The sequence below is a fragment of the Xenopus laevis genome, chromosome 2L (assembly GCF_017654675.1).
Source record: "Xenopus laevis strain J_2021 chromosome 2L, Xenopus_laevis_v10.1, whole genome shotgun sequence".
NCBI classification, from domain to species: domain Eukaryota; kingdom Metazoa; phylum Chordata; class Amphibia; order Anura; family Pipidae; genus Xenopus; species Xenopus laevis.
The window spans coordinates 41,968,787-41,996,490 of record NC_054373.1 but is presented as its reverse complement, the minus strand read 5'-3'; the positions used below and the strand labels follow the sequence as shown (position 1 = coordinate 41,996,490).

At 39.3% G+C, this 27,704-nt stretch overlaps 1 protein-coding gene across 4 annotated transcripts in view; it reads right to left on the bottom strand.

Moving 5' to 3' along the window:
- The window catches only part of mlxipl.L (MLX interacting protein like L homeolog), a 64,448-nt gene that overhangs the window by 15,052 nt on the left and 21,692 nt on the right, over positions 1-27,704 (bottom strand). For all 4 annotated transcript variants that reach the window (XM_018246191.2, XM_018246190.2, XM_041581759.1 and 1 more), the window contains 6 exons: positions 24,456-24,503; positions 23,024-23,198; positions 22,127-22,207; positions 4,293-4,420; positions 3,321-3,807; positions 895-953 (listed from right to left, as the gene is read on the bottom strand). In XM_018246191.2, coding sequence (XP_018101680.1) covers positions 895-953; positions 3,321-3,807; positions 4,293-4,420; positions 22,127-22,207; positions 23,024-23,198; positions 24,456-24,503 — 978 coding nt within the window. The remainder of the gene's footprint in view (positions 1-894; positions 954-3,320; positions 3,808-4,292; positions 4,421-22,126; positions 22,208-23,023; positions 23,199-24,455; positions 24,504-27,704) is intronic.

The following is a 27,704-nucleotide window of genomic DNA, read 5'->3' as shown; positions in this document are numbered from 1 at the left end:
ACTCGTTCTATGTAATTATTGAACATTATTCTACAAATCTTTTTACTGAGAATGTTGAATGAGAAAAAAATGGGGTCCTGTCTGGTATAGTTAAACATGAAATTCTACATTTGCTTCCAAATATATTGCCACCCTATACATCCAAATTTTCCATTTAAAAAGCACACAAATCTTTATACTGTATGTGAGACACAAATGTATTCCCCTTTTCAGTTCTTGTGAATATGCACAAATATCAAAGGTTACACTTGGTGGCCTATGTATCAACAGCCTAATTTTTGTGGTTTTAGGGTTTTTTGAAACCATGACCAAACTCAAGAACTCAAATGTCATGAGATTTGTTAAAAAATCTGGAAACGGAAAATTGAGCTAAAAAAATACAAAAACCTAGAAAAATTCGTTTCCTGGACAATTACCAGTGAAAAAGAAAAAAATAATAATCTTTAAAAGTCCGAATTGATTTTGTGCGGTCCAATAGGATCAGCGCAGCTCCCATTGACTTCTATATGACCTCAACAACTTTTACCCAGCAAAGTTTTGTATTCATGGTTTTTACCCTTCATCAATCTTGAATTTTTAGAGCCTTTTTTAAAACAAAGTATGTTGTGGAGAGAACCACAAATTTGTTGAGATTCATGGAAAAAATTGAAATTCGATTGTTAGTAAATGGGCCCCTAAGACAACAGATTATGTTGTACTGTATATCTGTATATCTGTGCCCTTTTTTTAAAATAATACTACAATAGAAAAGGACAAAAGGGATAATCAGATAGGCCACTGTTGTCTGTGATAACTAAATCTTTAATGCATGTAATTTAGCAATCAACACAAATCCTGGTAGTGTATCTCTAAATAACTGAATAAGACCGGTCTGTATTATTTTCTAGTCATTACCGTGCTGTTTTGTCCAATTAGCCCACAAGAGGGCACATTCGTGGAGGAATCAGGCTTAGCTGTTAAATAAAAGACAATAGTCAGAGCAATTCTAACAAACATTTAGTATTATATTTAAAGGGCTCTTATTACCTGATTCTCTCACTGGAGTTGCGTGGGTATGCTGTTGTCATTGATAGTATTGTTCCTTACTGACCCTTACATTGAATTTTTGTATGTTATAGATAACCAAACTCTAGACAGCTTTTCAGCTGGTCTTCATTATTTATTTGGTATGGTTTTTGAATTATTAGCGTTCCAGTTCTCAATGTTTGGGTCACTGACCCTGACAACCAAAACTGTAACGCTATGACTGTAATGCTTCAGTTTCATTATTTTTATTTTCTTACTACTAAACAGTCTCCTACCTTTCTATGCTGCAGTCAGTCTTAAACTCAGTTGCTAGAATTCAATTGCCCTCTACGAAGAATGGACCCTGTTCCTACCCTGTTAGTATATTTGTCATGGCTTCTTGCCAAGCAAATAGTCAACTACAAGAGGTCCTCTGCACTCAACCCATTATCAATATATTTAAGAAAGAGACATTTTGTGCATACTGCTACTGAAAAATGCCTTACCCTTTAAACAAAACAGGGATTGTTTGTCCATATATTGCAATATATTTAAGCTGGCCAACTACGTCAAAGTCATCCCATATCTGGCCAGTCCTACGCTTAATTTTCATCTGATTCATTAAGAATTCAATTGCTTAATTATACATTTTACAAAGGGACTAAGTTTTACCTGCAACTTACTAGCTGCTTTCAAAGTAAAACTCCCAAACTTGGCTGCCCTTTTATTAGACACCAGTGGGATCACCTGACTATAGCTGGGAAGGGTGGGAGCTACAACATGGAGCTGGTCACTGCTCCTGTATAACTATAACAAAACAAACAATCCCTGTGTTGTTTAAAGGGTAAGGCATTTTTTAGTAGCAGTATGCACAAAATGTCTCTGTCTTAAATATATTGATAATGGGTTGAGTGCAGAGGACCTCTTGTAGTTGACTATATGTATTTTGTGGTCACACCCTCATTGCACCCCCGCCTAATGGTTTTAAAAAATAGTGGTGAGCACAACTTTCCCTTGTTTGTTCTTGCCAAGCAAAGAAATAACTTCCATAATCCTCTTGCTAAACTTTATATCCCTTCACTTCACTATATCTCTGCTTCTTTGGCCCTTATGTATTCCTGGTTGCCTCCTTCTTTCCTCTCAGAGCCACTTGCATGGAAATCTCCATTCTTAAACTAATCTTGCTGCCCCTTACCTCTGGAAATGCCTCCCTAAATTGCTCCCAAAGGAACTCTACTTTACCTTTTTGCAAAACTAAATTCTGATCCTATCTGTATGAGCTCTAGCATGGTAGCATTTTGGTTCTTATGGGTCAGTCTTCCAGTCATTGTTGCAACATATAACCCTCCTATTTGTACTGTTTATCCACCCACGTAGACATGTGCCACTAATCTTTCTTACTATTGCATATACAGAATAACTATATAAAAAATACTATGCATGCATATATATACAGATAGAGCACTGGTAAAATTCTAAAAGCGGATCTGTCACATCCTAAATACAAATTCTAGAGATCTTTATATCTCCAAAGAGGCATGCTCCAATGGTTCATTATATTTTCTATAAATTGACAGAGGCTGTATTATCTTTGAGCATAATTATAGTATGTCTAATGAAGTGTGACTTTTACTACTATCTCTGAAAATGAGCATGCTCTGCATGCCTATACCCACTCCTCGATGATAGGATAGGAAGGGAACACAATTACAAAGCAGATCATATGACATAAGAATTAATGTCTTGGGTGAGCCAAGCTGAATCATTAGTAGAGTATTTATACTACCTTCTAGAGCACAATTTTAAAGGGTTTACAATATACCAGTACACTATATGGCCATGAAATATGTTGACACCTTCCTGAACAGAATCTTATATCAAATCCAAGGTTATTAATATGAAGTATCTTTGCTGCTGTAACAATAGGAAGGCTTTCCACTGCATTTTGGTGGGATTAGCTTCTATTCATAAATAAACATTTGTGCGCTGACATTAACTGGCTCCCATTTGTGTTCCAACTCATCTCATAGGTGTACAGCTAGGTTGAGGTCAGGGCTTTGTGCAACCAGTCAAGTTCTATTGACGGGTTTGCACTGTTTTCTGTACGGGGTCATTATCCTGCTAAAACAGGACAGAACCTTCCACTAACTGCTGCTGCAGAGGCACAAAGTTGTCAAGAATGTTCCTTTATGATGTAGCTGCGCTTGTGTAGCAATGATGCCTAAAAAACAGACATTTCCAAGGGATGACCGCCTACATTATGATGACATGAGGTAGGTGTTCTATCTTACAGAAACAGGCTGCATTTTGCTCACCTTTCAAAGAAATTTTTGACGGGCTGACAGAAGTAGGTCTTTCAGTAATGTCCACTGCCGGTGTCCTGTCGCTGTTGTTTGCCAAGCTTCCACATTGTTTTGGAATGGAGAATATGTGAGGGGCCTCCAGGGAAGAGTTTTCTGAATACAAGGGGTAGTTATCTGTATGGGAGGGTGCAGTGTGGCCAAGGATACTGCTTTCTGTGACTGAGCCAGAATAATTATGTTTTGGGCAGGATACATGTGGAAACAAAATGTCTGAATTTTGCACTGGAAGGTTTTGGGAAATACATGGCATTGTTAACGACTGTTCTGGTGGGAAGGTGTCAGTGTCTGTGCTGAAATCATTACGAGGTAAGGGGTAATGGGGCAGGTGCTTTGACTCAGCTCTGGGAGAGACACAACTCATTGTGGTACTGGCATAGCTCGGGGAAATAACTGCATTGGTAAAGCAGGATTCTGACCTAGATCCAAAGGAGCTGTAAGGCTGGAAAATAACCAATATTAGTGGGAAGTTATATTTGTGATGCAGTGATAATTAACAAGCACAGCCAATAAATGTACCAGAGAAAGAGAGAGGAAATAGAAGACACAGATAACAATATGACAGATAGAGAAGGAGAAGTGGCTTACAGGAAAGGAACATGGCACTGAAAGTGAAAACTATAAAATAGAATACAGAAAAGAAACAACACTGTGCCACTCACACAGGCATATAAAACAGGGTCAGGACTATGCATTGTGCAGCAACTACTTATGAACTACAAAGTCCAGGATCCTCTATCAGCGGTATTTCAGCAACAGTAAGAGGGACTGGGACCTGTTTGGTCTACTAAAATTATAGCAAGCAAAATGGCTGAAATCCTCCAAAGACGCAGAAGCAATATTGACTGTAAAGCAGTAATAAAACTAACAACGGGCATCAATTAAATACTGAAGGACAAGAAAAGTGTGAGCTTAATGTGTCCAAACCTGAGGGATCCTCTGACAGGTGGCTACAGGGTGATGTTGGTTAGCGATTCCTTCATTGTAGCTGGAGAAACAGTTCTGCTCTTGGAAATACACGGGAAGTTGCTGAGTTCGGGGACCACTAAAAAAATCTGTGGAACAAATCAAAAATGAGCTTGCATTGAAATTGGGAAACCATGCAGCCAATGTTCCCTCTAAGGCAGGGGTGCCCAAACTTTTTGCAACAAGGGCCAGATTTGGTGATGTGAAAATGTGTGGTGGCCGACCATTCAGCTCGACATTCTTTGAACCATTAACATTAAGTTACAGGAATCGAGTAGTCGTAGCAGTAATATTTGGGCACATTAGTGAAATGATCTGCCACTTGGTCTATGCTGCTGCCTGTGTGCTGAAGCTGTTAGCAATAGACACATACTGGAACGTAGTGACGCCATACTTTACTGTACTGGCACGTCAGTACGCCTATTGACACCTTCAGCCCTAAAGAAGTATGCGAAACAGTGCGTCTCTACGTGCCAGTACATGTCTATTGCTAACACCTTCAGCACACAGGCAGCAGCATAGACCAAGTGGCAGATCATTTCACTAATGTGCCTTTATATTACTGCTATGGGATTCCTGTTCGCACTCTGCTGGGGGCCTCATTATTATTAATTTCATGAGGCTGAGGGCCGGTGTAAATTCGAAAATGAGCCGCAATCGGTCCCCGGGCTGCACTTTGGACATGCCTGCTCTAAGGGGTGCGCTCGTGTGCAGGCACACAAATTTTCAGACCAGCACACAACAAATTGTGGTGCACACAAAGAATTTTTTAATTCTGACCTCAGCACACAGTTTTTAAAAACTGCACACACAATTTTAAAATGTGCTCACAAAATAATATTTTTGTACACACAGCCGAGAAGGAATTAGAGGGTACATTGTTCCCTTCCCAGATACTAATATCCCAACTGTTACTATAGGCACCATTTCTCCCTACTATACCTGCTATCCCACAGCCAAAGTCCCTTCCCAGAGACTATTAACCCACTGCTACTATAGGCACCATCTCTCCCTACTATACCTGCTATCCCACAGCCACAGTCCTGTCCTAAAGGCTATTATCCCCACTGCTACCATAGGTACCATCTCTCCCTAATATTGGAGTGTGCCCAAAATGTGCTTTTATACTATAGGATGAGCAGTGTTACTGCTGAGTATGTATACATGTGACTCAGATAAGACACTGTGAAAAAGAAAAAATATATCTCAAAACATCCGAAGTGACAAAAAGCAAACCAAATAGTAAAGGCATAAGTACAAGTACAAACTCAATCCATTGCTGAGCTAGTTACCCGATCTACAGATTGCCAGTCCATGCCTGTCTTTACAAAATGTTATATATGTATTTGAAGAAAGTTAAACCTGCAAATCCTAAATCCTGTAAACCATACACAAAAGGAAGTGCTAATGAGCCTTGCCCTCTCCCTGCAATCCCTGCCCAAAATATGAAAAAGTGAAGACAATACATAAACTAGTCTATAAATACATTTTGTGGTAAAAAAGACACAATAGTGATGTTATCTTACGTGTCTAAATCATTAAAAGGGTTGCTTTTGCCATTTGGCAATGTTCCCTCTAAGGTGTACGCTCGTATAGACCAGCGCACAGAATAAATTGTTGTGCTCACAAAGAATTTAGTGTGAAAACAAAAACATTTTGTATTATTTCTGACCTGAGCACACAAGTCTAAAATGTGCGCACAACAGAATTTTCTTGTGCACATAACTGAGAAGAAATTAGAGGGAACATTGTGTGCAGTGAACCAAGAAAAGCAGCAGCTTGATTAAAGATCCCGGCAGGTGTATTTACATCCTAAATTCAAACCAAGTATTAATAGAACAGGTAGCATTGAAAACAGAAGCTACTGGTAACATAGTTAACTGCCTTAACTTAAATAATTGCCCTAAAGTTGGAAAACAGCAACAAGTGTTACAAATACAGATGTTGGGGGTCGGCAGTCTTTACTGTTCAATTTAGGCAATTAAAACCACCATAACCCATAGCGCTACACATATAGCTAAGTATCGTAAGACAATAATCTACAGTGGTGAATCACATCTAGTCCATGGGCTCCAGTGTAGCATCATTGTCCTAAATGAATCACACAGAAGGAATGCTTACCATTTGCATTTACTATATAAAAGGACCTGTAACTAGGAGTGCACCAGTTAGAGCACATTCCTGGCGGAACACGGAAAACTGTTGGGCGTCTGCTCCCCATTAGGACTTTTGGGCAGCAGGTTTGATGAGTGGAGGAGTTTGCGACTGGGATGAGGGGCCTATTAGGTGGCAGCCCCAGTGGGCTTTCAATGTATATAATATATTTATTGCAAAATACAACTGCCCTTAATCTAAATACTGGGCTTGACACCTTTTCCCAGTGCTAACTCTGGCTCGGGGGGGGGGGGGAGTAATGTCATGGGAGTGGAGCTATGAAAATTGGAGAGTCCTGCCTTGTTTTCCTTTGGGCAGGCAGTTTTGAGCCTTCTGAAAATTGAACAGATAGCTGGCAACCCTACTAAATACGCACTCAATTTGGCAAATACAGTTCAATTTGGAGGTTAATGCATAATCATAGTCCTGGCTGCTTTGGCATCATTGGCAATGTGAAGGTAACACATTATTTTCCTATATATGTAACCTTGTTGTTAGCTGATGGGGGCCTGACCCAGGGGTGCTTCGCCAATGAGGCAAGTTGAGGCTGTCGTCTCAGGCGGCAGCGCCCCACTAGGTACCAGGGGCAGCAAAAATGCTGCTCCTGGTACTTTAAGAGCGAATTTTTGGGGTAGGGGGGGCAGCAGCAACTGCTGCTGCCTCAGGCGGCGGAGGGGCCAGGATCACCCCTGGCCTGACCATATATTGGATCTCAAAGAGTTGCTATAACAAAGAATGATTGATGATTTCTGACCTGATTTAAGACAGGGGTAACTAAGATTTGGCTCGGCTTGGTTCCTATATATAGATTCAGATCATCAATAATCGAACCACTGCACAGCTCATTAATTATTAATACACTGAGATATACTTCCATAAACTCAACCTTTTATTATTTTGCTTGAAATCAATCACAGTCCCAGGAACAAGGGATTTGGGGAGGGTATGGAAACAATTTATTCTAGCATAACTGATTTTAATGATATCAACTGGGGAGCCCTGGCAAGGTCTTCTCCTTCCATACTGTGACCCATCTACAGTATTTATATAATTTATTGCCATTTTATGTTTGTTCTAATACTGCTGTGTGGCTCTCTACATACACTGAAATGAAAATAAAGCGGTCCTTTTTTAAAAAAAACTTTTATTTCCAAGGAACAGATCCTTTTTTTGGATTGTTGGTAAATAGTTTCTGATGTAACAATTATAGTTGTATTGTGAAATATGAGACTTCCTGCTCAGCGTGCTTGTGTTTACGGTCTGACTGTGGAGGAAGTCAAGAAAAGAAAGAAGGAAGAGTATGCAGAACACAGTCACATTGCTGGTACCAAAATAAATATCAAGGAAGGGTAAGTCTAGTGGAAAAGTCCACTAAGACTTAAAGGGTAACCATAACCTTGAACAAAATACTTCTTAAAAACAGTCCACATTTAAAACACTTATGTATATTATGGAAATATTTTGTTCTGATAGTGTGTGCCACTGATTTATCTGACAATGAAAAGCTGCCATGATAATTCTATAGTCTACCTCCCTGGTTCATAGTTGCATAGTTAATTTTGGTTAAAGTCCATCAAGTTTGCTGCTTTAAATGAAAGTTTAGTTAAGCTCTAGCTTTTATAGACTGAACTGCATACTCAAGATGAGGCCTATCTATAAAGAGACAAAATTAGGTTTCATCCTTTGAGTTAATGCCCTTTTATATGGGCATTTATTTGCTTTAGGAGGTACTGAATGGCACACAATGGGGCTCATCTATCAACACTGGGCAAATTTGCCCATGGGCAGTAACCCATGTCAACCAATCAGATTGTTGCATTCATTATTCTACTTGCAGCTGGCTTTAAAAAATTAATCACTGATTGTTTGCTATAGATAACTGCCCATGGGCAAATTTGCCCAGTGTTGATAAATGAGCCCCAATGTTCTAGATACTTCTCAGTTAAAGGACCAGTAACATCAAAAATTGTGTTGCCCTGCACTGGTAAAACGGCTGTGTTTGCTTCGGAAACACTACTATTGTTTATATAAATAAGCTGAGGTGTAGCAATAAGGGCAGTCATTTATAGGACAAAAGGCTCAGGTTACACAGCAGATAGCAGATAAACTCTGTAGAACATAATGGTTATTTCTGTTATTCAGTATTTAACCTGTGCCATATAGCCTTTTTTTTTCCATTTCTGTCATTGCTACACAGCAGCTTGTTTATATGAACTATAGTAATGTTTCTGAGGTACTCACTCTATGTGGATGACTGCGCAAACGGAGAATTCAGGCTCTCAATCACAGTATTACACACCACCTCAGGTGTAGTGCATTAGTAATCAAACAATTGGGTTTACTGAGAGAAAGCCACAGAGGCAGTAATCGTGTTTATTTGCACAACATGTTTCAGGCTCTGGGCACACTTGATGAAGTGCCCAGAGCCCGAAACATGTTGTGCGAATAAACACAATTGCAGCGGCTAGTACTGCCTCTGTGGCTTTCTCTCAGTAAACCCAATTGTTAGTGTTTCTGCAGCAAACAGATCAGTTGTACCAGTGCAGGGCAACAGTACATGATATTTTCATTACTTTAAAACACTTTCATTTTTGGTGTTAATGTTCTTATACAGGGACTCTGTCCTGATTTTTATGGTGTAGATTTTATTTCTAAACTACACTGTTTACACTGCAAATAGTTCACTCTTCCATGTAACATTTCATTCCTAACCCAACCAGTGTATTTTATTTTTTTAGATGTACGGTAATATTGGTGTGTAGGCAGCCATCTCAGGTCATTTTGCCTGGTCATGTGCTTTCAGAAAGAGCCAGTATGGAACTGCTTTCTGACAGGCTGTTGTTTCTCCTACTCAATGTAACTGAAGGAGCTGCAGTGGAACATAGGTTTTTATTATTGGGTGCCGTTCTTATATTTACCAGCAGCTGTTATCTTGTATCAAGGAACTGTTATCTGGTTACCTTTATATTGTTCTGCTGATGGGCTGCTGGGGAGGGTAGGGACAGGGGTGATATCACTCCAACTTGCAGTGCAGCAGTAAAGAGAGACTGAAGTTTATCACAGCACAAGTCACATGACTGGGGGCACCTGGGAAACTAACAAAATTTCTAGCCCCATGTCCGATTTCAAAATTAAATATATAAAAAAAAAATCAGTTTGCTCTTTTGAAAAACTTTTAGTGCAGATTTTAGTGCAGAAGTCTGCTGGTGCAGCACTATTAGCTGATGCATGTTTTCCCGTGACAGTCAGTATCCCTTAAATAACCCTACCATTTAGTGTAGAACTACATTTTCTGTTATTTCTATCAAAGTGCATAACCATGCATTTGCATTCAACATTAAGCCTCATTTGCCAGTTTGCTGCACTGCAATCTTCAATTTAGTCAACCGTCTCTGCAAGGTGGCAGCATCCTGCATGGAACTTATAGTTTTGCACAATTTAGTATCAGCAAAAATAGAGACATTTACATCAGTGAGTGAACAGACACAAAGTAGTGGCTCAGGGCAAAATATTTAAATGGATAGTTTTATTGATATGTATAAAAATGTTTTTTTAGTATATAAATTATATGTCAGTTATATTTTGCAGATCCCTTGACATGGATTTGATGAGTGATACCAAGCGAAAGCTGGCACAGCTAATGACAGGGCTAGACATTTTTAAATCTATTTACGGTAGACCAAGTAGACCTAAGACCATGGCTATAAGGATACCATTACAAAAGTATGATAGAACATCACAACAGTGTTAAACACAGTGGTGGAAAACATGACAGAAGATCAGTAGGTCCAAAGTAAGGTTTAGCAGAGGAGGATGGCAAGTTTTTCCAGAGCTAAAAGGTAAGCTATGCCCACGTGATGCAAACAAACTCTCTAATGGTGGCCATAGACGCAAAGATTCGCTCATTTGGCGATCTTTCCCCAATATGCCATTAACGAGCATGGCTATATCGGGGATAATCTGATTGTTAGGCCGTATGACCGAACGATCCGATTACGATGCACAATGGGCTTCGGTGGGATCGGTCGGGTCAAAATCAACCCTGACCGATCGACCAAACGACCGATCTCCACCAGACAAAAGATGTCGGCACACGCCACACACGGTCCGAAAATCGTACGAATCCTCAATTCGTACGATAGGATCTGTGTGTCTATGGCCACCTTAAAAAAGAAAATGTGCATTGTACAGGTATGGGAAAACTCTGAATTACAGGAAGGCCGTATAGAATCCATAGACTCCATTATATCCATACAATCCAATTTTAAACTGATTTCCTTTTTCTCTGTAATCATAAAACAGTAACTTGTGCTTGATCCAAACTAAGATATAATTAATCTACATTGGAGGCAAAAAACAGCCTATTGGGTTTATTTAATGTTTACATGATTTTCTTGTAGACTTAAGGTATGAAGATCCAAATTATGCAAAGATTTGTTCTCCGGAAAACCCCAGTTGCCAAGCATTCTGGATAACAGGTCCCATACCTGCACTGTACTGTAAAAGATCATAGTGACTTACACTTCTCTGTGTATGCAGTGTTTTTCATTGATAAGAAAGACAACTATGGAGCCTTGTACCTACTTTCTGTGGAAAACAGGCTTTAACCACATGGCTACCTTGCCCCTACCTGTGTTGGATTCATAATCGAAACACAACACAACTATTTAGTGTATGGTGCTCTAAGGGTAATTTGGCATTGGTTTGTCACTAAAGTTGCCCTCTGTAAATGAGGTTCATAGTATTGGTGAAGAAGCAGCAGCAGCTTTCTCAGAGTTTTAATTTTCTAAATTAAGTACTTAGGGCTATGGCACATGAGTCTTTTTGGTCTGCCTTTGCCATTTGGCAGGTGACAGTAGAGGACAAAACACCTATGTGTATTGGATGCACAAACAGTGGGGTCAGAGCAATTACAGTTTATGAAAATACAAAAAATCCCAGAAGTTCCCAGTGTGAGATACTGTGGCTGATATACAAAGCTTGGTTGCTATATTGCACCTGAGATGTTGCTTTTCTAACTGGCAGTCCTGATCAAAATTAATTGCTGGTTGGTTGCTATGGTGCAATTTTGGGTTTTAGCTTTTTTTTAATGGTTTTGACATGTAAAACAATGCTATTGGAGAGGACACGAAATGCTGTTTGAGTACATTGCCACATAGCAACCGCTCCTCTGCCAGTGACCTTTACAGCTTGGCATAGAATAGGCTGACAGCATGGGCTTTTTTATTGTTTTCCCCTTTCAGAAGTGGCTCCTCCCTGCCCTGTGGCTAACCCTAGCCCTCCCTGATTATATGGGGTGACCCGAGTAACCACTTCCTGATCTTACATCAGCTGTTAGCCCTTCTCTGCACCGTGCTACCCAACACTTTCAGTGTCTTCTCTTTCTGCTTTACTATGGTTAATAATCCAGTAATAAATTCAGCGCAGATTCCAAGAAGATTATTTTGCTTCTGGTTCATGCTTTTCCAGTGCTGCTGCCAAGCTGGCCATACAAGGTCTCATTAAAGCTGCAAACTGGGCCCCTCCAGGCTCCAGACCAAAACATTACCCAAATGGATGCGGAGTATGGTTTAAAGTTATGCATACTGCTCACATCATAAGTTTGCTAACAAATTATCCATTTATGTTACTTGTTTTATGTACCGCACAACAGCAGAATATAAAGCCTTACCTAGCATGCCTATAGGACAGTCATTGGGATAGAGCTGTTTTGTTACGGTTGCTAAGGTGTCACAGGGGAGGGAATGTAGTTATTGCGCATAAAAATACTGCAAGCAAGTATTGCTCCACAAAGAAATACAATATGTGGCTGTGCTGATAAATCTTTAATGCATAAACTGTTAGTCACCAGGAAATAGGCTGATAAGACCCATAAATTACACTTGCTTTTAATAATTGCTTGTTATTTCATGCAAAGAAAATTTAATTTCAAGAGTCGAATGAGCAGGTGGCCAAACCAAGCCAATAACAGACCAGTTCTGTCCCATGGGACACGTGACTGATAAGTGAGCTAACCTGCAAACATAAAAGCATTTAATACACGTGATATGATTCACTTGCACATATGTGTACTGAACTATTGGCTGAACCTAGACTCTTTCTGTAGCTAATGATATCAAACTCACACAGTCACTGCATAATGTAAAAACATTTGCCTATACAGGTATGGGATCACATGTCGGAGTTAAAGGATGACCATCTCCCATTAACTCGATTATAATAATTCTAAATTCTAAATTTAAATTTTTAGAAATCATTCTCTTTTTCCTGTAATAAACAGTAATAATAAAACAGTAACTTGTACTTGATCCCAATTAATCCTTATTGGAGGGAAACCAATCCTATTGGGTTTATTTCATGTTTAAATGATTTTTCAGCAAACTTGAGATATAGAAATTCAAAATACAGAAAGGTCCCTTATTCAGAAAACTCCAAGGGGCAAATTCACAAAGATTCGTAGTTGCGCCAGGCGTAACTTCGCCACACTTCGCCGCACTTCGCCAGGCGTAGTTTCGCCAGCGCACCGCAAATTCACTAAAATCCGAAGTTGCGCTCAGGGGTAGCGTAAGGTTGCGAAGTTGCGCTAGTGTTGATTCGCTAAGCGAAGCAAAGTTACGCTAGCGATGGTTAATTTGCATACGGCGCCAAATTTAAATCTCAATGGAGGAATACGTACAATCACTACAAATGCCTGGGAAACCTTCAAAACATCAAATAAAATTTTTTTTTTGCCCTACACATGTGCCCACTGTGTAGTTAAGTTGCCATGAATTAGGAAATGTAGGGGGGAAGGAGGGGAGCCCAAAAAAAAATTTCGATCTTTTTCAGCCTATCACCCATAATATAGAAAAAACACCAGCGTTTTTTGGGACTTAGAAAAAATTTGAACTTTTTTTGAAGCAATCCCTATCTACTCTATCGCGCTTCGCCTGGTCTGAAGTGGCGAAGGAAGTCTAGCGTAAAAGGTAGCGTTCAGTACACTGCGCACGTTAGTGAATTTGCGTAGTTACGTCCGTTGCGAAAATTCGCCAGGCGTAAGGGTGCGAAGCAACACTAGCGAATTTACGCCAGCGTTCGTTAGTGAATTTGCGAAGTAACGAAAATGACCAACGCTAGCGAATTGACGCTAGCCCCCAAGTGAATTTGCCCCCAAGTACCAAGTGTTCTAGATAATAGATCCTATATCTGTATAATGATGGGGGTATGTGCAGTGGCGTAACTAGATATTACATGGACCCACAGCAAATTATTTTTCAGGCCTTTTTCAGAACCGGGCCGCCGGAACAATGAACACGGTGCGCCGAATTTGATGCCAGCGCATCCAAATTGGACGCTGGCGGACTGAATTGAATTGGACGCCGGCACGCCGAGATTGGACGCCAAAACCTCCGACAACCTCCCGACCCCCTCTGAACCCCTCCCCCCACCACTCCTGACCCCCCCCGGTCCTTGGGGGAAAAAATTGGCAGGTTGGGGACCCCTGGTCTAGAGGTTGACCTGTTGACCAATGTTTATTGAAACTGTATTTGAATTAGGGCTTTATGAGGCCCCTATACCTCCTGCCGCCCTGCAGCCACAGCATCTGCTTCCTCTGTAGTTACACCCTTGGGAATGTGTGTTACACAGGATTTCTATAAAGCCAGTGCTTTGGTATAACTGCTGCTAATTGGAATGTATTGGTGCCCTGACCCCAGTTGCATTATCACTTTGTGCTTATTGTTTGCCAGAGTGGAAACAGTGTCAGCTTAATGGCCTAGTTGATTTTTTTTAAAAAAATTGAGCCTTACCACTCTTTTGGCAACCTGATGAAATGAACAGATAGATTTTATGTCAATTTTGTTTAAAAATATATTCCAAAGTCTTGAGTGCCAAATTTGTACCCAGTCCACAATGTTTTTAACCCACAATGCTGATCCTTTCCCTAGAATGCGTAGGGTTCAGTATGCAAGGGTGCCCGGGAAATACTGCCTACTCAAGGCTCCCTTCCACTCACATATTATCCTTTGGGCCGTGCAACTTACACAGAGAATGAGAAGCAACCAGTGCTTTGGACCAGAGAATTCAAATGTTAAGAGAATTCAAATGGACACCATTTTGTGTACAGTTTTGCACTTGCATTTATAAATGAGCCCTTATTAGCTCTTCATAATGAATTAAAGCATAAAATTAGACTGAGTTTGGCAATGTTGGTTGGATTCTTTAGACTTTAGGGACATTTCTCCTTAAGATTACCATTTTACCAGTGTGCACTCTGCCAATGTTTTTTATTTCCCCTATAACTCTATGGAGACACAGATTTTTTAATTACCCGCCTATTATTCTCTTTATATGTATATTTAATATTTTGTTATTGTTTGTGTTAAAAGCAATAAAAAAGATAAGGGATAAATTGGATGTACTGTATAGCTTACATGTAATCCAATAAAGAATAATAATAATAGAGATGGCCTCCATGACTGTGAGCCTGGCTTACTGGCTGTAGCCCATGTGCTAAAATCATATGGCTCCATGTTACTTCTTTGCCTTAACAGGATTCTTTTATATCTGTCATGCTCCTAATCCACCCAGGCTATGCCACATCACACCAACAATCCACCCTAAATTGTCTTCATTAACAGGGTTTGACATTGGCAGGTAGAGCATGATTTCCAAGTAAATATAACACTGCAGAACATACAATAGGCACAGCTACCCTGGAAGCACACAGCTAATGTCTTGTGCAAATCAACATACATTCTAGATATATCGGATACAGATACCTTTAATGAGATCCCTCTTCACAAATCCTACATTTTCCCCACCTGACAAATAACCCCTTTATATATGGCCATATCTGGTTTCCATTTATTTTTAGAAAATGTAAAGTTTGGTGATACCTTTTATTTGCTAACTGAATAAGTAACAATTGCAAGCTTTCGGAGCACACAGGCCCCTTCTTCAGGAAAAATGCAAATGAAAGGCTGGAAAGGCACATCATATTTACTGTTAGATCATTGAAAAAGGGTTTATGGGCAATAAATTAGAAAGTTACGGATAGACAGAGTTAACTTGTAGAGATAATAAAAGTAATTAGTCAGGGTTGTAAATAGTCCAGGGGTCTGGATTCAGTCAGGTCACATAGCTTGAACTAGACCAAGACAGAATAGGGTATGGTTAACACAACAGTGCAAATTAGGAATTGGACAAGATACAGGTACATATAAATAGACTACAAATAGGAATTGTGACCTGTAAAGATAATACAATATTTCAGCCCAGATATTAATAAGCTCCCTAGGGTGAGCACTTTAGCTTTAGTCAAGGAAGCGGCACTGGTACAGTCAGCGCCTTGTTGTGAGGTGAAGTCAGCCGAAGGAAAGTGTTTTTTAAGATGTAGATTGTCCTTAGCTGTGTTTTTGTCTAGGTGTCATATCCCTTAGTTAAAGTCATATCTGGACATAAAACTGCTGTCTCTGTTCAGGCCACATTCTAGGGTGTTAAACTGGCATTTATTTTTACAAATTGATTTAAGGCTTAATGAATCTGCCAAATACTTTCCCGAAAGTCCGTCTATCTCTGCACAAGCCAGCTCAGCATTATAGCTTACAGACAAAATTCTCAACCCAAAAAATAAATTCAGTTTACTTAAAAAGAGAAAATTTATGTAAATTGAAAAAATGCTCAGAGAAGTCAATTGGGATAATGGATACCCTTTATCGTATTTTTTTAGCAAATGCCAAAATGATAATATTAACACTTCTCAGTATTAAAAAAAAAATTAAGCTCCTTAACATTAAGGCAATACCGACAGTGTACCTGTGGCCCTAACAGGAGCATGCTGGGGCCAGTCCTGAGTCTCTGCCATCTCCTTGGCTTTGACAGTGCTTTCCTCTTTATCCTCTTGCTCTCAGACTGGGTTTCTCCTTCAGTCTTCCTCCTTCTTTTGACTTTTCTCTCTTGGTGCCGCCTGCTCTCCCCTTTATAATCAGTCCCTGTGACTGCAGGTTGTTCCTCATTTCTCCCTACTCTCGTGCCCTGTGCTCAGATCTCACATGTAGGCTGCAGATATGCTCTCAATTCACCTCCCAATGCTCAGTGCATGCTCCACAATTACAACATGACACCAACATGGATCCTGTTATGGCTATGGACTAAAACCAGCTTTCAGGTGCTTCCACATTAGAACTGAAATGGTGAATGTAGAATAACAGGACTGATAAAACTTATGATCGAATTTATCAAAGTTCCAATTGTGATTCAGAATATTTTTTTTATTATAGTTTGCAATATGAGCACCACTTATCTTTGGAAATCAGATGTTAACTGGAAGCTGGTGAAGCTTGAATTTCAAACACCATCCTGGCAGATGTTACTGGTGAAAGGAAAGCAATTTTCCAATAAAGGTATATGATCCGTTATCCGGAATCCCGTTATCCAGAAAGACCAAAATAACAGGGAGACCATCTTCCATAGACTCCATTTGAACTAAATAATTAAAATGATATCCTTCTTTTCTGTAATAATAAAACAGTACCTTGTACTTGAGTCCAACTAAGATAAAATTAATTCTTATAACAGGTACCATACCTGTACAGGCATTTTAGAAATATACATCCCATAATCTCATAAGGATATAATCACTCAGCATCACCTGGTTTCTAGGCCCATTGGACCCCGTTCAATTTTCTATATTCTTGTAATATTTTCTCTTCTTTGATTTTCCACAAGTATCTTTGGAATGAATGTCATTTGAGACCACTGAATATTGAAGAGATCCTTTGCTGTCACATTCTTGTTCAGGAATCTGGAACAGAGCCTTTGGAAGCTTGGTGCTGCTTGCAGTCACCATTAGATCTATTGCAGGATGAACCACTGGACTATCAAGGGGTTGTCAACATATTAATCTTCCCTTGGAGAGGCATTGCCCTCTGATGTTGCTAATTCTGTTCTGCCCACTGAAATCTTTATTTCTCCAGGGCTATCATCTTCTTGCTCTAAAGTGGTGCCTGAATGTATTGTTGCTGAGCCATCCTTCATGTCAGAAAAGTAAATACAATGGGAGAAGTTGATGGGAAAACCAATTATCATCTCAGGATTGCTGAAGACACTTTCTTCATTTTTCACCAAATTCTCCATTCAAGGCCTGAGAAATACTGGACCAGGAGTACATGGAATGCCATGATATGACTATTACCATACTACAGATTGCCAACCCAATGGTTGTGTACCCTGCAGGAAATACTGCACTATATACACGCCATTAGTACAATTGTTTGGTCAGATTAGCAGCGGTCTTATGCTTTTTTCACGTTGGCCCATAACTGCAGCAGTGCAGCAAATTTAGATGTTTCAATTTTTTTTGGGGTGCCCAAAAAGACAAATTAATTATGGGGCATTTCTATCTTGTCCTGCCTGTAAGTACTTCAGAACCAGGGAGTAGGGGCTAGGAGGAAGCAGATATTTGAGAACAGGCATAACAGTCTAGAAGCATATAGGATGAGAGGTAACATAACACCTTGCAGACCATGTCCTCATATGCACACTCCTGCTCAAGTTTGCAGTATTATCCAAAAATGCAAGAATTGTGTGAAAGGACAGGCTTCAAGAAATAAAACAGCTGCACTTTATTGGTCACACAACATGTTTCAAGCCAATGCGACCCTTTATCAAGCATGACGTTAGACGTTAGACAAACACAGACATTTAAAGTATCAACAGGAAGCTATTATGTCCAGAAGAGTGGTACAAAGCTAGTAATCTACGTTTAAGCACAGGTAGTCCACAGGTATATATTTATGGAAATGCCGGCACAGCACGTATACTGGTATAAGGTGCCTGGGGGCAGAGCTATGTATTAGTATTTACAATGGCTCAAAAGAAGCTAGCACACACAGGACTTATGGAGAAAAAAAAGTTTTTATTTTAACAGAAAAAAAACTAACGTTTCTGTCCTGTGTGTGCTAGCTTCTTTTGAGCCATTATATATATATATATATATATATATATATATATATATATATATATATATATATATATATATATATATTGTTATGCATTCATCTCAGTTCCTGATCCAGTGGAGCTTAGAATCCAGGATCCCTGTCACATTTACCACAAGCATATTTTTTTTTTTGGAAGTGTGGGTGAATGCACATGTAGTCCTATAGAGAACATACAAACTGTTTGCATGCAGGGACTTGGAATCAAACTCAGGGCCACTGCAGTGCTAGCCACTTGGTCACTGTATCTACCACAGTGCAAAACCGCAGTTTGATATGACATGTCAAGCTTTCAAGGCCACCCACTTTAAGGGCAGCCATACTCTGGCCCTGTACCATATCCCACTGATTGCCTGGGGACCAAACTGGTGAATATTGTGCAGTGGTCCATACATGGCTCAGATCGTTCAGTCAGACAGCCGTGATTGATCAAAAGATCCTTAGCAATTCATCACTTACTCATCTGCAGTTGCACCATACCCTGAAAGATATGGGCTCTCGGCAAATAAAATTTTCCAGCATGTCCGATCCCCAAATTGACTGATATCCATGTACTAATGGGGAGCTGCTATACAAACACTGAAACTTTGTTTTATACAATGCATATGTATGACCAGCTTAGGAGTCTCTGCTCTTCCTTGGCAATGCCATGAGAAGCCTGACCAGTATTTTGAGGCAATTAAAGTTCTGGTGAGAGTGTGATGGGTACCAAAATAACAGAGCTTTGTGTTTATTATCTACCAATAGTAAAACTACAAGGTACATTTCCAGCTCCCCCGGTAATAAAAAAACTATAGATGGGGGTAATAATTCTTTAACAGCACATGGTAATCTATATTTTTGGAGACAGGGTTCTGATTTCTATTATAATGTCAAATCTTAATGTAGAAGGATTCGTAGTAAAAATAATTCGACTATTCGACCATTCGATAGTCGAAGTACTGTCTCTTTAAAAAAAACTTTGACCCCTTAGTTGGCCATCTAAAATCTACCGAAGTCAATGTTAGCCTATGGGGAAGGTCCCCATAGGCTTGGCTAACTTTTTTTGATCGAAGGATTAAAATCCATCGAATCATTCGTTTAGAAGGATTTTATCGTTCGATCGAAGGAATTATCCTTCGATCGAACTATCTGCGCTAAATCCGATATTCGAAGTCGAAGGATTTTAATTCCTAGTCGAATATCGAGGGTTAATTAACCCTCGATATTCGACCCTTAGTGAATCGGCCCCATAGTGTGTGTATATATATATATATATATATATATATATATATATATATATATATATATATATATATATACACACACACACATATAGGGGCAAATATACTAAAGGGCGAAGTGACTAATGCTGGTGAAGATTTGCCAGCGTGACGTCATTTCGGTACTTTGACGATTTACTAACGGGGTGCAGGTGTAACTTAGCTAGCAAAGGAGATAGACACCAGGGCAGCTTCGCACTCTAACGCCAGGCGAATTTTCGATCTGGCGAATGGACGTAACTGCGCAAATTCACTAAGATGCGGATTTTACTGAACCTTCAATAAACCGCCAGACTTGCCTTCACCAGCTCAGACCAGTCGAAGTGCAATGGAGTGTATAGTACTTCCTTAATTTTTTTGTTGAAAAATTTCCCAAAGTCCCAAAAAACGCCGGTGTCTTTTCACTCTGTCAGGGTGATAGGCTGCAAAAGTCTGTAAAAAACTTTGTGGGTACCCTGGTTCCCCCCTACATTTCCTAACATATGGCACATAAAGTATACACTGGGCTCATGTGTAAGGCCATTATAACAACTCATTTTATTTTTTTAAGGTTCCCTGGGCTTGTGTAATGTAATGAATTTGCTGCAACATATACGTCCATTCTACTTTCACTTCCCGCCGTATGCAAATTAAACAACGCTAGCACAACTTTACTTTGCTTGGTGCAGTAACGCTAGCACAACTTCACCAGCATTTGTCGCCCTGGACGTAATTTCACATTTTAGTGAATTAGCGTTGTCTGGGCGAATTTACACCTGGTGAAGTGTTGCAATGTGAGCAAAGCAGATGCTAGCGCAAATTCGGCGCTTAGTGAATCTGCCCCATTGTGTATTTCTTTTTTTAATCATATATGGGGTCTTACAGTTAATGATCAAGTAAAATGTACTAATAAGTCTTGTGATCGGAAATGACAATACATACAAGGAGACGATGCAAGGTTGGGTCAGATTGCATCAGGCTGATTTGTGAATGAGACTTTACTTAGTCTGCCTTAGTCTGGTTTAGAGAAAAAGGCAGTCATTGTTTCCTCTCTTTCCTAGTAATAAGCTCTTGCGCTTCCTCCTTTCCTTTTCTGTGACTTCTGTGGTTTGAAGTGAATTGAAAAGCAGTTTGTAAAATCAAGAATGTAAAAATATATATTTGCATAAATCAACGTTGTCAGAAAGGCAGCAAAATTGTGCGGATCTCTATGGTTTGAGTTATGGTACTAGCAGTATATAGGATAATGCAGCTTCTTACAAACTGAAAGATGTCTCCAAAACCAACATATAATTAAGTCATAAAAGATAATGAAAACTAGTTGACATTTCATCAGTCCCATTACACTACTGTAGTGTATTCCAGTCCCATCATCATATCATCCCTCTGCTTCTATCCCTTAGAATACAGGGTCTTCAGTGCAATGTCACAGTAAATAGTCTAAGGAGCAGATTTACCAAGGGTCGAAGTGAAATGAGGGAATTTTCGAAGTTAAAAAATTTCAAATTCAAAGTAATTTTTGGATACTTCGACCATCGAATAGGCTACTACGACTTCCACCTTAGATTTGAAGTAAAATCGTTCGACTATTCCACCATTCGATAATCAAAGTATTGTCTCTTTAAAAAACTTCGACTTCAATACTTCGCCAACTTTAACCTGCTGAAGGGCTACGGTATGTTAGCCTATGGGGACCTTCCAGAGCATATTTCTAAGTACGATTCGAAGTACGATCGGATGCAAAAAATCCTTCGAATTCGACATCGAATTTCGTAGTATTCAATTCGATGGTCGAATTTCAAAGAATTTTCCACTATTTGCCCCTAACTGTATTGTGGGAGCATGTCTGAAATATGTTTACTTGTATCAGCCATTCAACCTCTGGTATAAATAATCACCTGCAGGACCTTTTTTCTTTGATTAACTCATTGTTTGTCACCCGCCAGTGGTGTTACTAAACACTCGGGCAAAAAGACACCCATAACCACTGCGTGTGCCATAGTGCTAAGTTACCTAGATCAACTGAAAACAAATAAATTTAGGCCACCTGTCTGGAGGGACACTTTACATTGTTATGGTATTCTTGATATTGGTTATTGTTGACCATAATACCAAAAAGTTGCATGTGAACTGGTGTTGTTATATGTATTCTGCACAAGGATGGGTGCAAAACTAAATGCAAGTCTCTTACAAGACTAGTAATAATAAAATCATCCATTTTTGTTTACATATTTGTATGCTGTATACAGTATGTTGAGGAAAGAATAATTTAAAAATGTTTAGCTATAGTAAAATTTTTCTTCACATTTAGATAACTGTAGCTTGGAGAGGCCTCAACAGAATAATGTAAGAGTGGGCGAGAAGAAAAACTTGAATTTAAAGAGTAGATCAATATAGATGGAGATGAAGCTTTACATTGTACCTGTTATATCTGCAAAGTCGTCTGGAGTGGGCTGGAACGTAGACAAACCCGGCTGGATCATATCCGAATTTCCAGCATAATCTGTAATATAATGGCAATTCCTTTTTAAGGATAGTAAAAATAAGAAGGATACAATAATTATCATGCCTAAGTCCCCAAAAAGAGGGCAAGTATAGGGTGCAGAAGATTCCTACCTCAGAGAGAAGAGTACACCAGTAACCCAATCAATTGAAGATATAAGCACATTGAAAGGCAAAAGTCACTAAGATCTCAAAGAGATGCACCCTCTACACTAATGGGTTGATTTGTTTCATGATTCAAATTTTTTAGTGCTAAAATTAGAGCAAAATGTGAACGTTTTAGTTTCTTCGAGGTCTTAGAATTTAAAAGAAATAATCTGCATGTAAACACGCAAATAACTCAATTCAGATTTGTTCTGTGTTTTCATGTTCGGATCTTTGAATAAATAAGTGGACATGTGTCCCTTTTTAAAATTTAAGGTAGCTGAAAATACCTCTACAACTACACAAATTTTAATTTTTATAAATAGGCCTCTAAGAATGCATCCCTTGGTGTGTGGCTTTGTTTTTTTATATTGAGATACAGAATGCAACACTTCCTCTCATCCACATATCTAGGAGGAGCTCAACAACCACCAGATGCAATGGCTATAGTATCTTGTGTATCTTACCAGCAGATACATCTACCTATCTGACCAGTGATACTGCAGCGTCCCATAGTATTGGAGAACTTCTCAGTACAGTTATTGTTTTACAATAAAGTGTGCATCTTTTTTTAGGAAAAAGGACTCTGTGTTTTTGAAAGATATATCATCAAATTTCTAGGTACCAAGTTTTTAATAAAGAGTAAGAGTGGTCTATGAACAGAAGTACATACCATAGTCTGGAGACTGGTAAGTATTTTGCATGCCATGAGTCGTGGTAAACAGGGTGTCAGAAATATCTGTTAAATAGTAATCCAGATCGTACAGCATGTCTTCTTCGGTCCCACAAATATCCTCCAGTCTGGGGCACCCATAATATACCTGACTGCATCTCCACGCTGGAGCAGACTGCCAAAGAGAAATAAATAATTGTAATTATTCCCCTCTATAATACAGGACTTCAGTTATCATGGATGCTGAAAGGCTGGTTTCCAACATTTATTAGTAACATTAAAGCAAAATGTTTTTAACACATATTGTTTTCCTTTTTTAATGTGTGATGCAGACTCAGTATGTGAATGGCAGATGATATAAGCCCTAAGATACTAGTTCTCTGTATGGTCAAAGTATCACTTAGATTTGCTCATAATTCAACTTGCTATAGTGGGAATATAAAACCTAATAATGTGGAAATACAAACAGGTTCTCTGCATAATAGTATGAATTAAGTATTTTATGAACTTAACACACTTTTCATGTAGGACATATCATTTTCAAGTGATCTGAAATCATTTGATGCTCCTGGACAGGATGGTATTTGTATTGTATCTAAGAGGGCAGATATTGTACAGTTATTTTATCAGTTATTTTATATTTTATGGGGAACGAGTTACTGTGGTTTTAAGGACAGGAGGGTGATATGAGTATTACTGATGACATGTTAATTGCATTTCTGATATATCATGTGTAGTTGCACCAGGCAACAATGGTGATAGAAAATAGATCTAACTACCAGTGCACCGTATTTAAGGGTAAAAAGTCACTTTCTATTAAACGTTATTAGAGTGTGGATACCCTGATACTGTCATGTTACACCTGTTACATATTTAAGGACTTTAAACGGGATCTTGAGGCTGCATACTTGCTGTCCTACAGAAGAAGATGAGATTCTCTTGTATGGCAGCAGAGTATGTTTCCTACAAATATAGCATACCTGTAATTGCAAAATATTTACTTTTATTAAATCTGTGCACAGTTAATTCTTCCAGTAGCCTTCTACATTATGTACATGGTGATGGCAAGTACAATATTCTTTTTGGAGAGGGGTGGTTTTCAATCTGATATTGGTCAACCCAAGTGAGCTGTCAGCCATTACAGTGGATTTTATGTGGTTTGGATTTTTTTGTTAATGGATTGCTGATTTGTTTGACTTTGCTCTTTGGAACTGGTATAGAACACGGCTTTAGTTTCATATGCTGCCCTGTTTAGAGCAAGAAACAACTAAATCAATAGATATGAGCTAAGTAAACATATAGGCAAAAAGTTTGTTCAGCACAAGGCTTATTCATTGCACCAGTGTTGAAAAGGGAAGTATTCTGTCCCTTTAAGGAAACGGCTGATACATATGTTTCAATTTTTCGGGAACTCATCAAATTGCATACGCACCCATTGCTCATTAAATGATTTGTTGCCATCTTGATGAAGTTTCCGTAGCTGCAAGACAAACATATTGTAAAATAAGAGTAATGCTATTACTATTAACTATTAATTACACTTTCCATCAAACTCAGTCTTCCACTAGTTTGTGGCAGGGCTGGTATTTTTACTGCACTATGGCGCTGATAATACCAGACAAATGTTGTTTCCCACTTGTGTAACTTGGCCTGACAACAATGTGAAATAAATCTCTGCAGTACCCTTAATTAATTATAATAAAGTGCCAAGTGCTTGTTTAGAAAAGTGGACATGTTTCCTCAGCACATGGCACTTTTCTAAACAAGTTTTATAAAATTAACATGGCACAGTGTGTTGGTCTTTTTATTATAATTAATTAAGGGTAATGCACCATAGGATCCATTTTGCCCTTCCCTACAGAGATTTGTTTTCTATTGGAGAGTCCATCAGAGTGAACCAGGGAAGGGCAACAGCAATCAATAACACATGGGGCAGATTTATCCAGGGTCGAATTGAAAAGTTTTTTTTATGGCCAAAACTGTCAAATTTGACTAGGGAATTGTTAAAATTAGATTTTCGAAATTTCAACTATATTTCAACGTAAACCAGCTGAATTGATGTTTTAGCCTATGTGGGAAGTCCTGGGATCGATTCGAGTTTGCTGGCCGATTCTATTCACCCGAGTACAAAAATTCGATTGGGAGTTTAAAATAACTCCCATGAACTCAAAATTCGACCCTTGATAAATCTGCCCCTTAATATCAATTGAGGACTTCACAATACAAACTTTGTTTGTGGAAAAACAATGTAAAATGTTTAATGGAATCAATTAATTGTATGAAGAAAGTGAAACCTCTACACTTTCAGTTGATAACAGTTTTGTATTTTGCAAGGGGACTGAATTTCCAGGTAATCCTTCCCTACACTCTGCAATTTTCAGCTTCACAAAGCATTGCAGTTCTACTTACAGATCTCAGAATTCTCTTCCATCTGAAAGGGAAGGTTTTGGCTCTGAAATATTTACTATACTACAGATAGCCTAACAACAAGTTATAAGAAGCAGTCATGCTGTTTGAAACACTGAAGGCTAGAGAGACCTTTATAGGACTTATTTATCTCTGGCGGCTAAAAAAGACCGTGCTGCCCTGGGTCGGGTAACCCCTGGAATACCTACAAAGCAAAGTGAATAGGTTTCAGGTGGAACAGTCCTGATTTCCTGGGCAGTGTGCAGGCACCCTAATTTGGCAAATGGTTAAGATTGTAAAAAAAAAAAAAAGAATCCATTAAATACAGGGTTGATCCACCTGAGTGACCACTTCTGCTTCACAGTGAAGGCACTTCCATCTCATGCAAGTAGCAGATCTAAGAGCTCTTACAGACGAGCGTTTTTACCTGCGCTCCCTGCGTTCCGTTTTTCTGCGTTCAGCCGCAGGGGAGCGCAGGGATAGACGCATTAAATTTTTTCCAACGGGGCTGTACTCACACGGGCGCGTGTAGGCGCCGAACGCAGGAAAAATGCAGCATGTTGCGTCTCAACCTGTGTTCGGCGCCTACACGCGCCTGTGTGAGCACAGCCCCATTGGAAAAAATGTAATGCGTCTATCCCTGCGCTCCCCTGCGGCTGAACGCAGAAAAACGGAACGAAGGGGAGCGCAGGTAAAAACGCTCGTCTGTAAGAGCCCTAAAGGGGGCCAGATTCATGTTCCAAGTCAGGTCTGCCCCATGAGACACATGCTGAAGTCTTAAGAAATGTAATTTAATCAAAACTGGGTAAAGTAACAGAAACAGTGCAGCACTATTTGAAATTGTGACGTAAGGGGTGCCATTCTCTCTTGAAAATGTGTTCCTTTAGCCCAGTGTTTTTAACCTTGCTTCCCATCATTATTTAATTGTTAAATATTTATTAAAAATATTTTAGTGACATCTGGGTCCCCAGTGTTAAGAAAAGCTACTCTAGGATTTGCTCTATAGACGGTATTGACATTCTTAGTTCTATGGGAAGAAATTAATAAGGGCTGATGAGGGGGGCTGCCACTGTTAGATTCTTTAGTAAATTGGAATTCCAGTCAGATCCTAAAACTAGAAATCACTAAGCACTAAAAAAAATCACTAAGCACTGTATTCTACGTGAGTGATCTAGTATTGAAATAGTATTAGTAGTTTTCGAAGTTAAAATACTCGGCTTGGAGATGTAATGGGAAAAACCAGTGCACCATCTAGTGGCAGCAGCTGAGGTATGACAAACACAGTGGCACTACTTTAATTGGACTCAGTAAGCACACGGTATACAGTTAAATGGTCAATAATACCTGTAATAAGACCATAACAATAAACAAAAATTTATCTAGAAACTAGGAAAGAAGTAGCCACTATTCCCCCAATATATATTGTATAGTGGTTGGGAAAATCATAGATGGAAAGTATATCCCTCCCAGAATCCTCTATGAAGCAGTGCAGAAGGATGTGAAAATGAGGCTCTGAGTAGCAGGGAGGTGATTAGCCTCACCTGGAGTAAAAATGTGGGGGCTCAATTAAGGCTGCTCTCTGCCCTGGCTGAGAGAGAAAGGAGAGCTACTGGGGCTGTGTTACAAGTTTTCAGTGTAACTGCATGTGACCTGTGTTGTTGAGCATAAGGTCTGTATTGCTGGACACAAGTTTTGACAAGGAGACAAGTTCTCTGGTAGCAAGGACTGGCTAACAGCTATTTCCCTAAAGTGCTTGGGAGTGAGCGGCTTCCAGGAGAAAAGCACAGGGAATCTCCAAAGGACTGTGAGTTAACAGTTAATCGTGTTTGCTGGACTTATTGCCCAAGTGGGGCTGTGGATCCTTTGGGAAAAGGACATTTTTTCTTTACCAGCACAGCTGGAACTATTTTGTTTTCTGCCTCCTAAAAGATTATGAACTTTTATGTTGGTGTGTAAACTGGTGTGTGGAATAAAAATCACATACAAAGATCAGCTGGAAACCTGTGTACTGTCTGTGTGAAAGGAGTTGCTGCTGCTACTACCTAAAGAGTGATTCCCCACAATATTTATATATAATACAGAAAAGCCATGAATATCTTGTAAATTATATCCTTATAAACGGTGAGTTCTGATGTCATCAGTTATAAACAGTGAGTTCTGATTTCATTTCTGTCACATGACTCATTAAAACTTGTGTATTATAATAAATAAAGTACCCCCAGTTGCAAAATATGAGGATATTAGAAGTTACCTTGGAGTTCCATGACCTGTATAA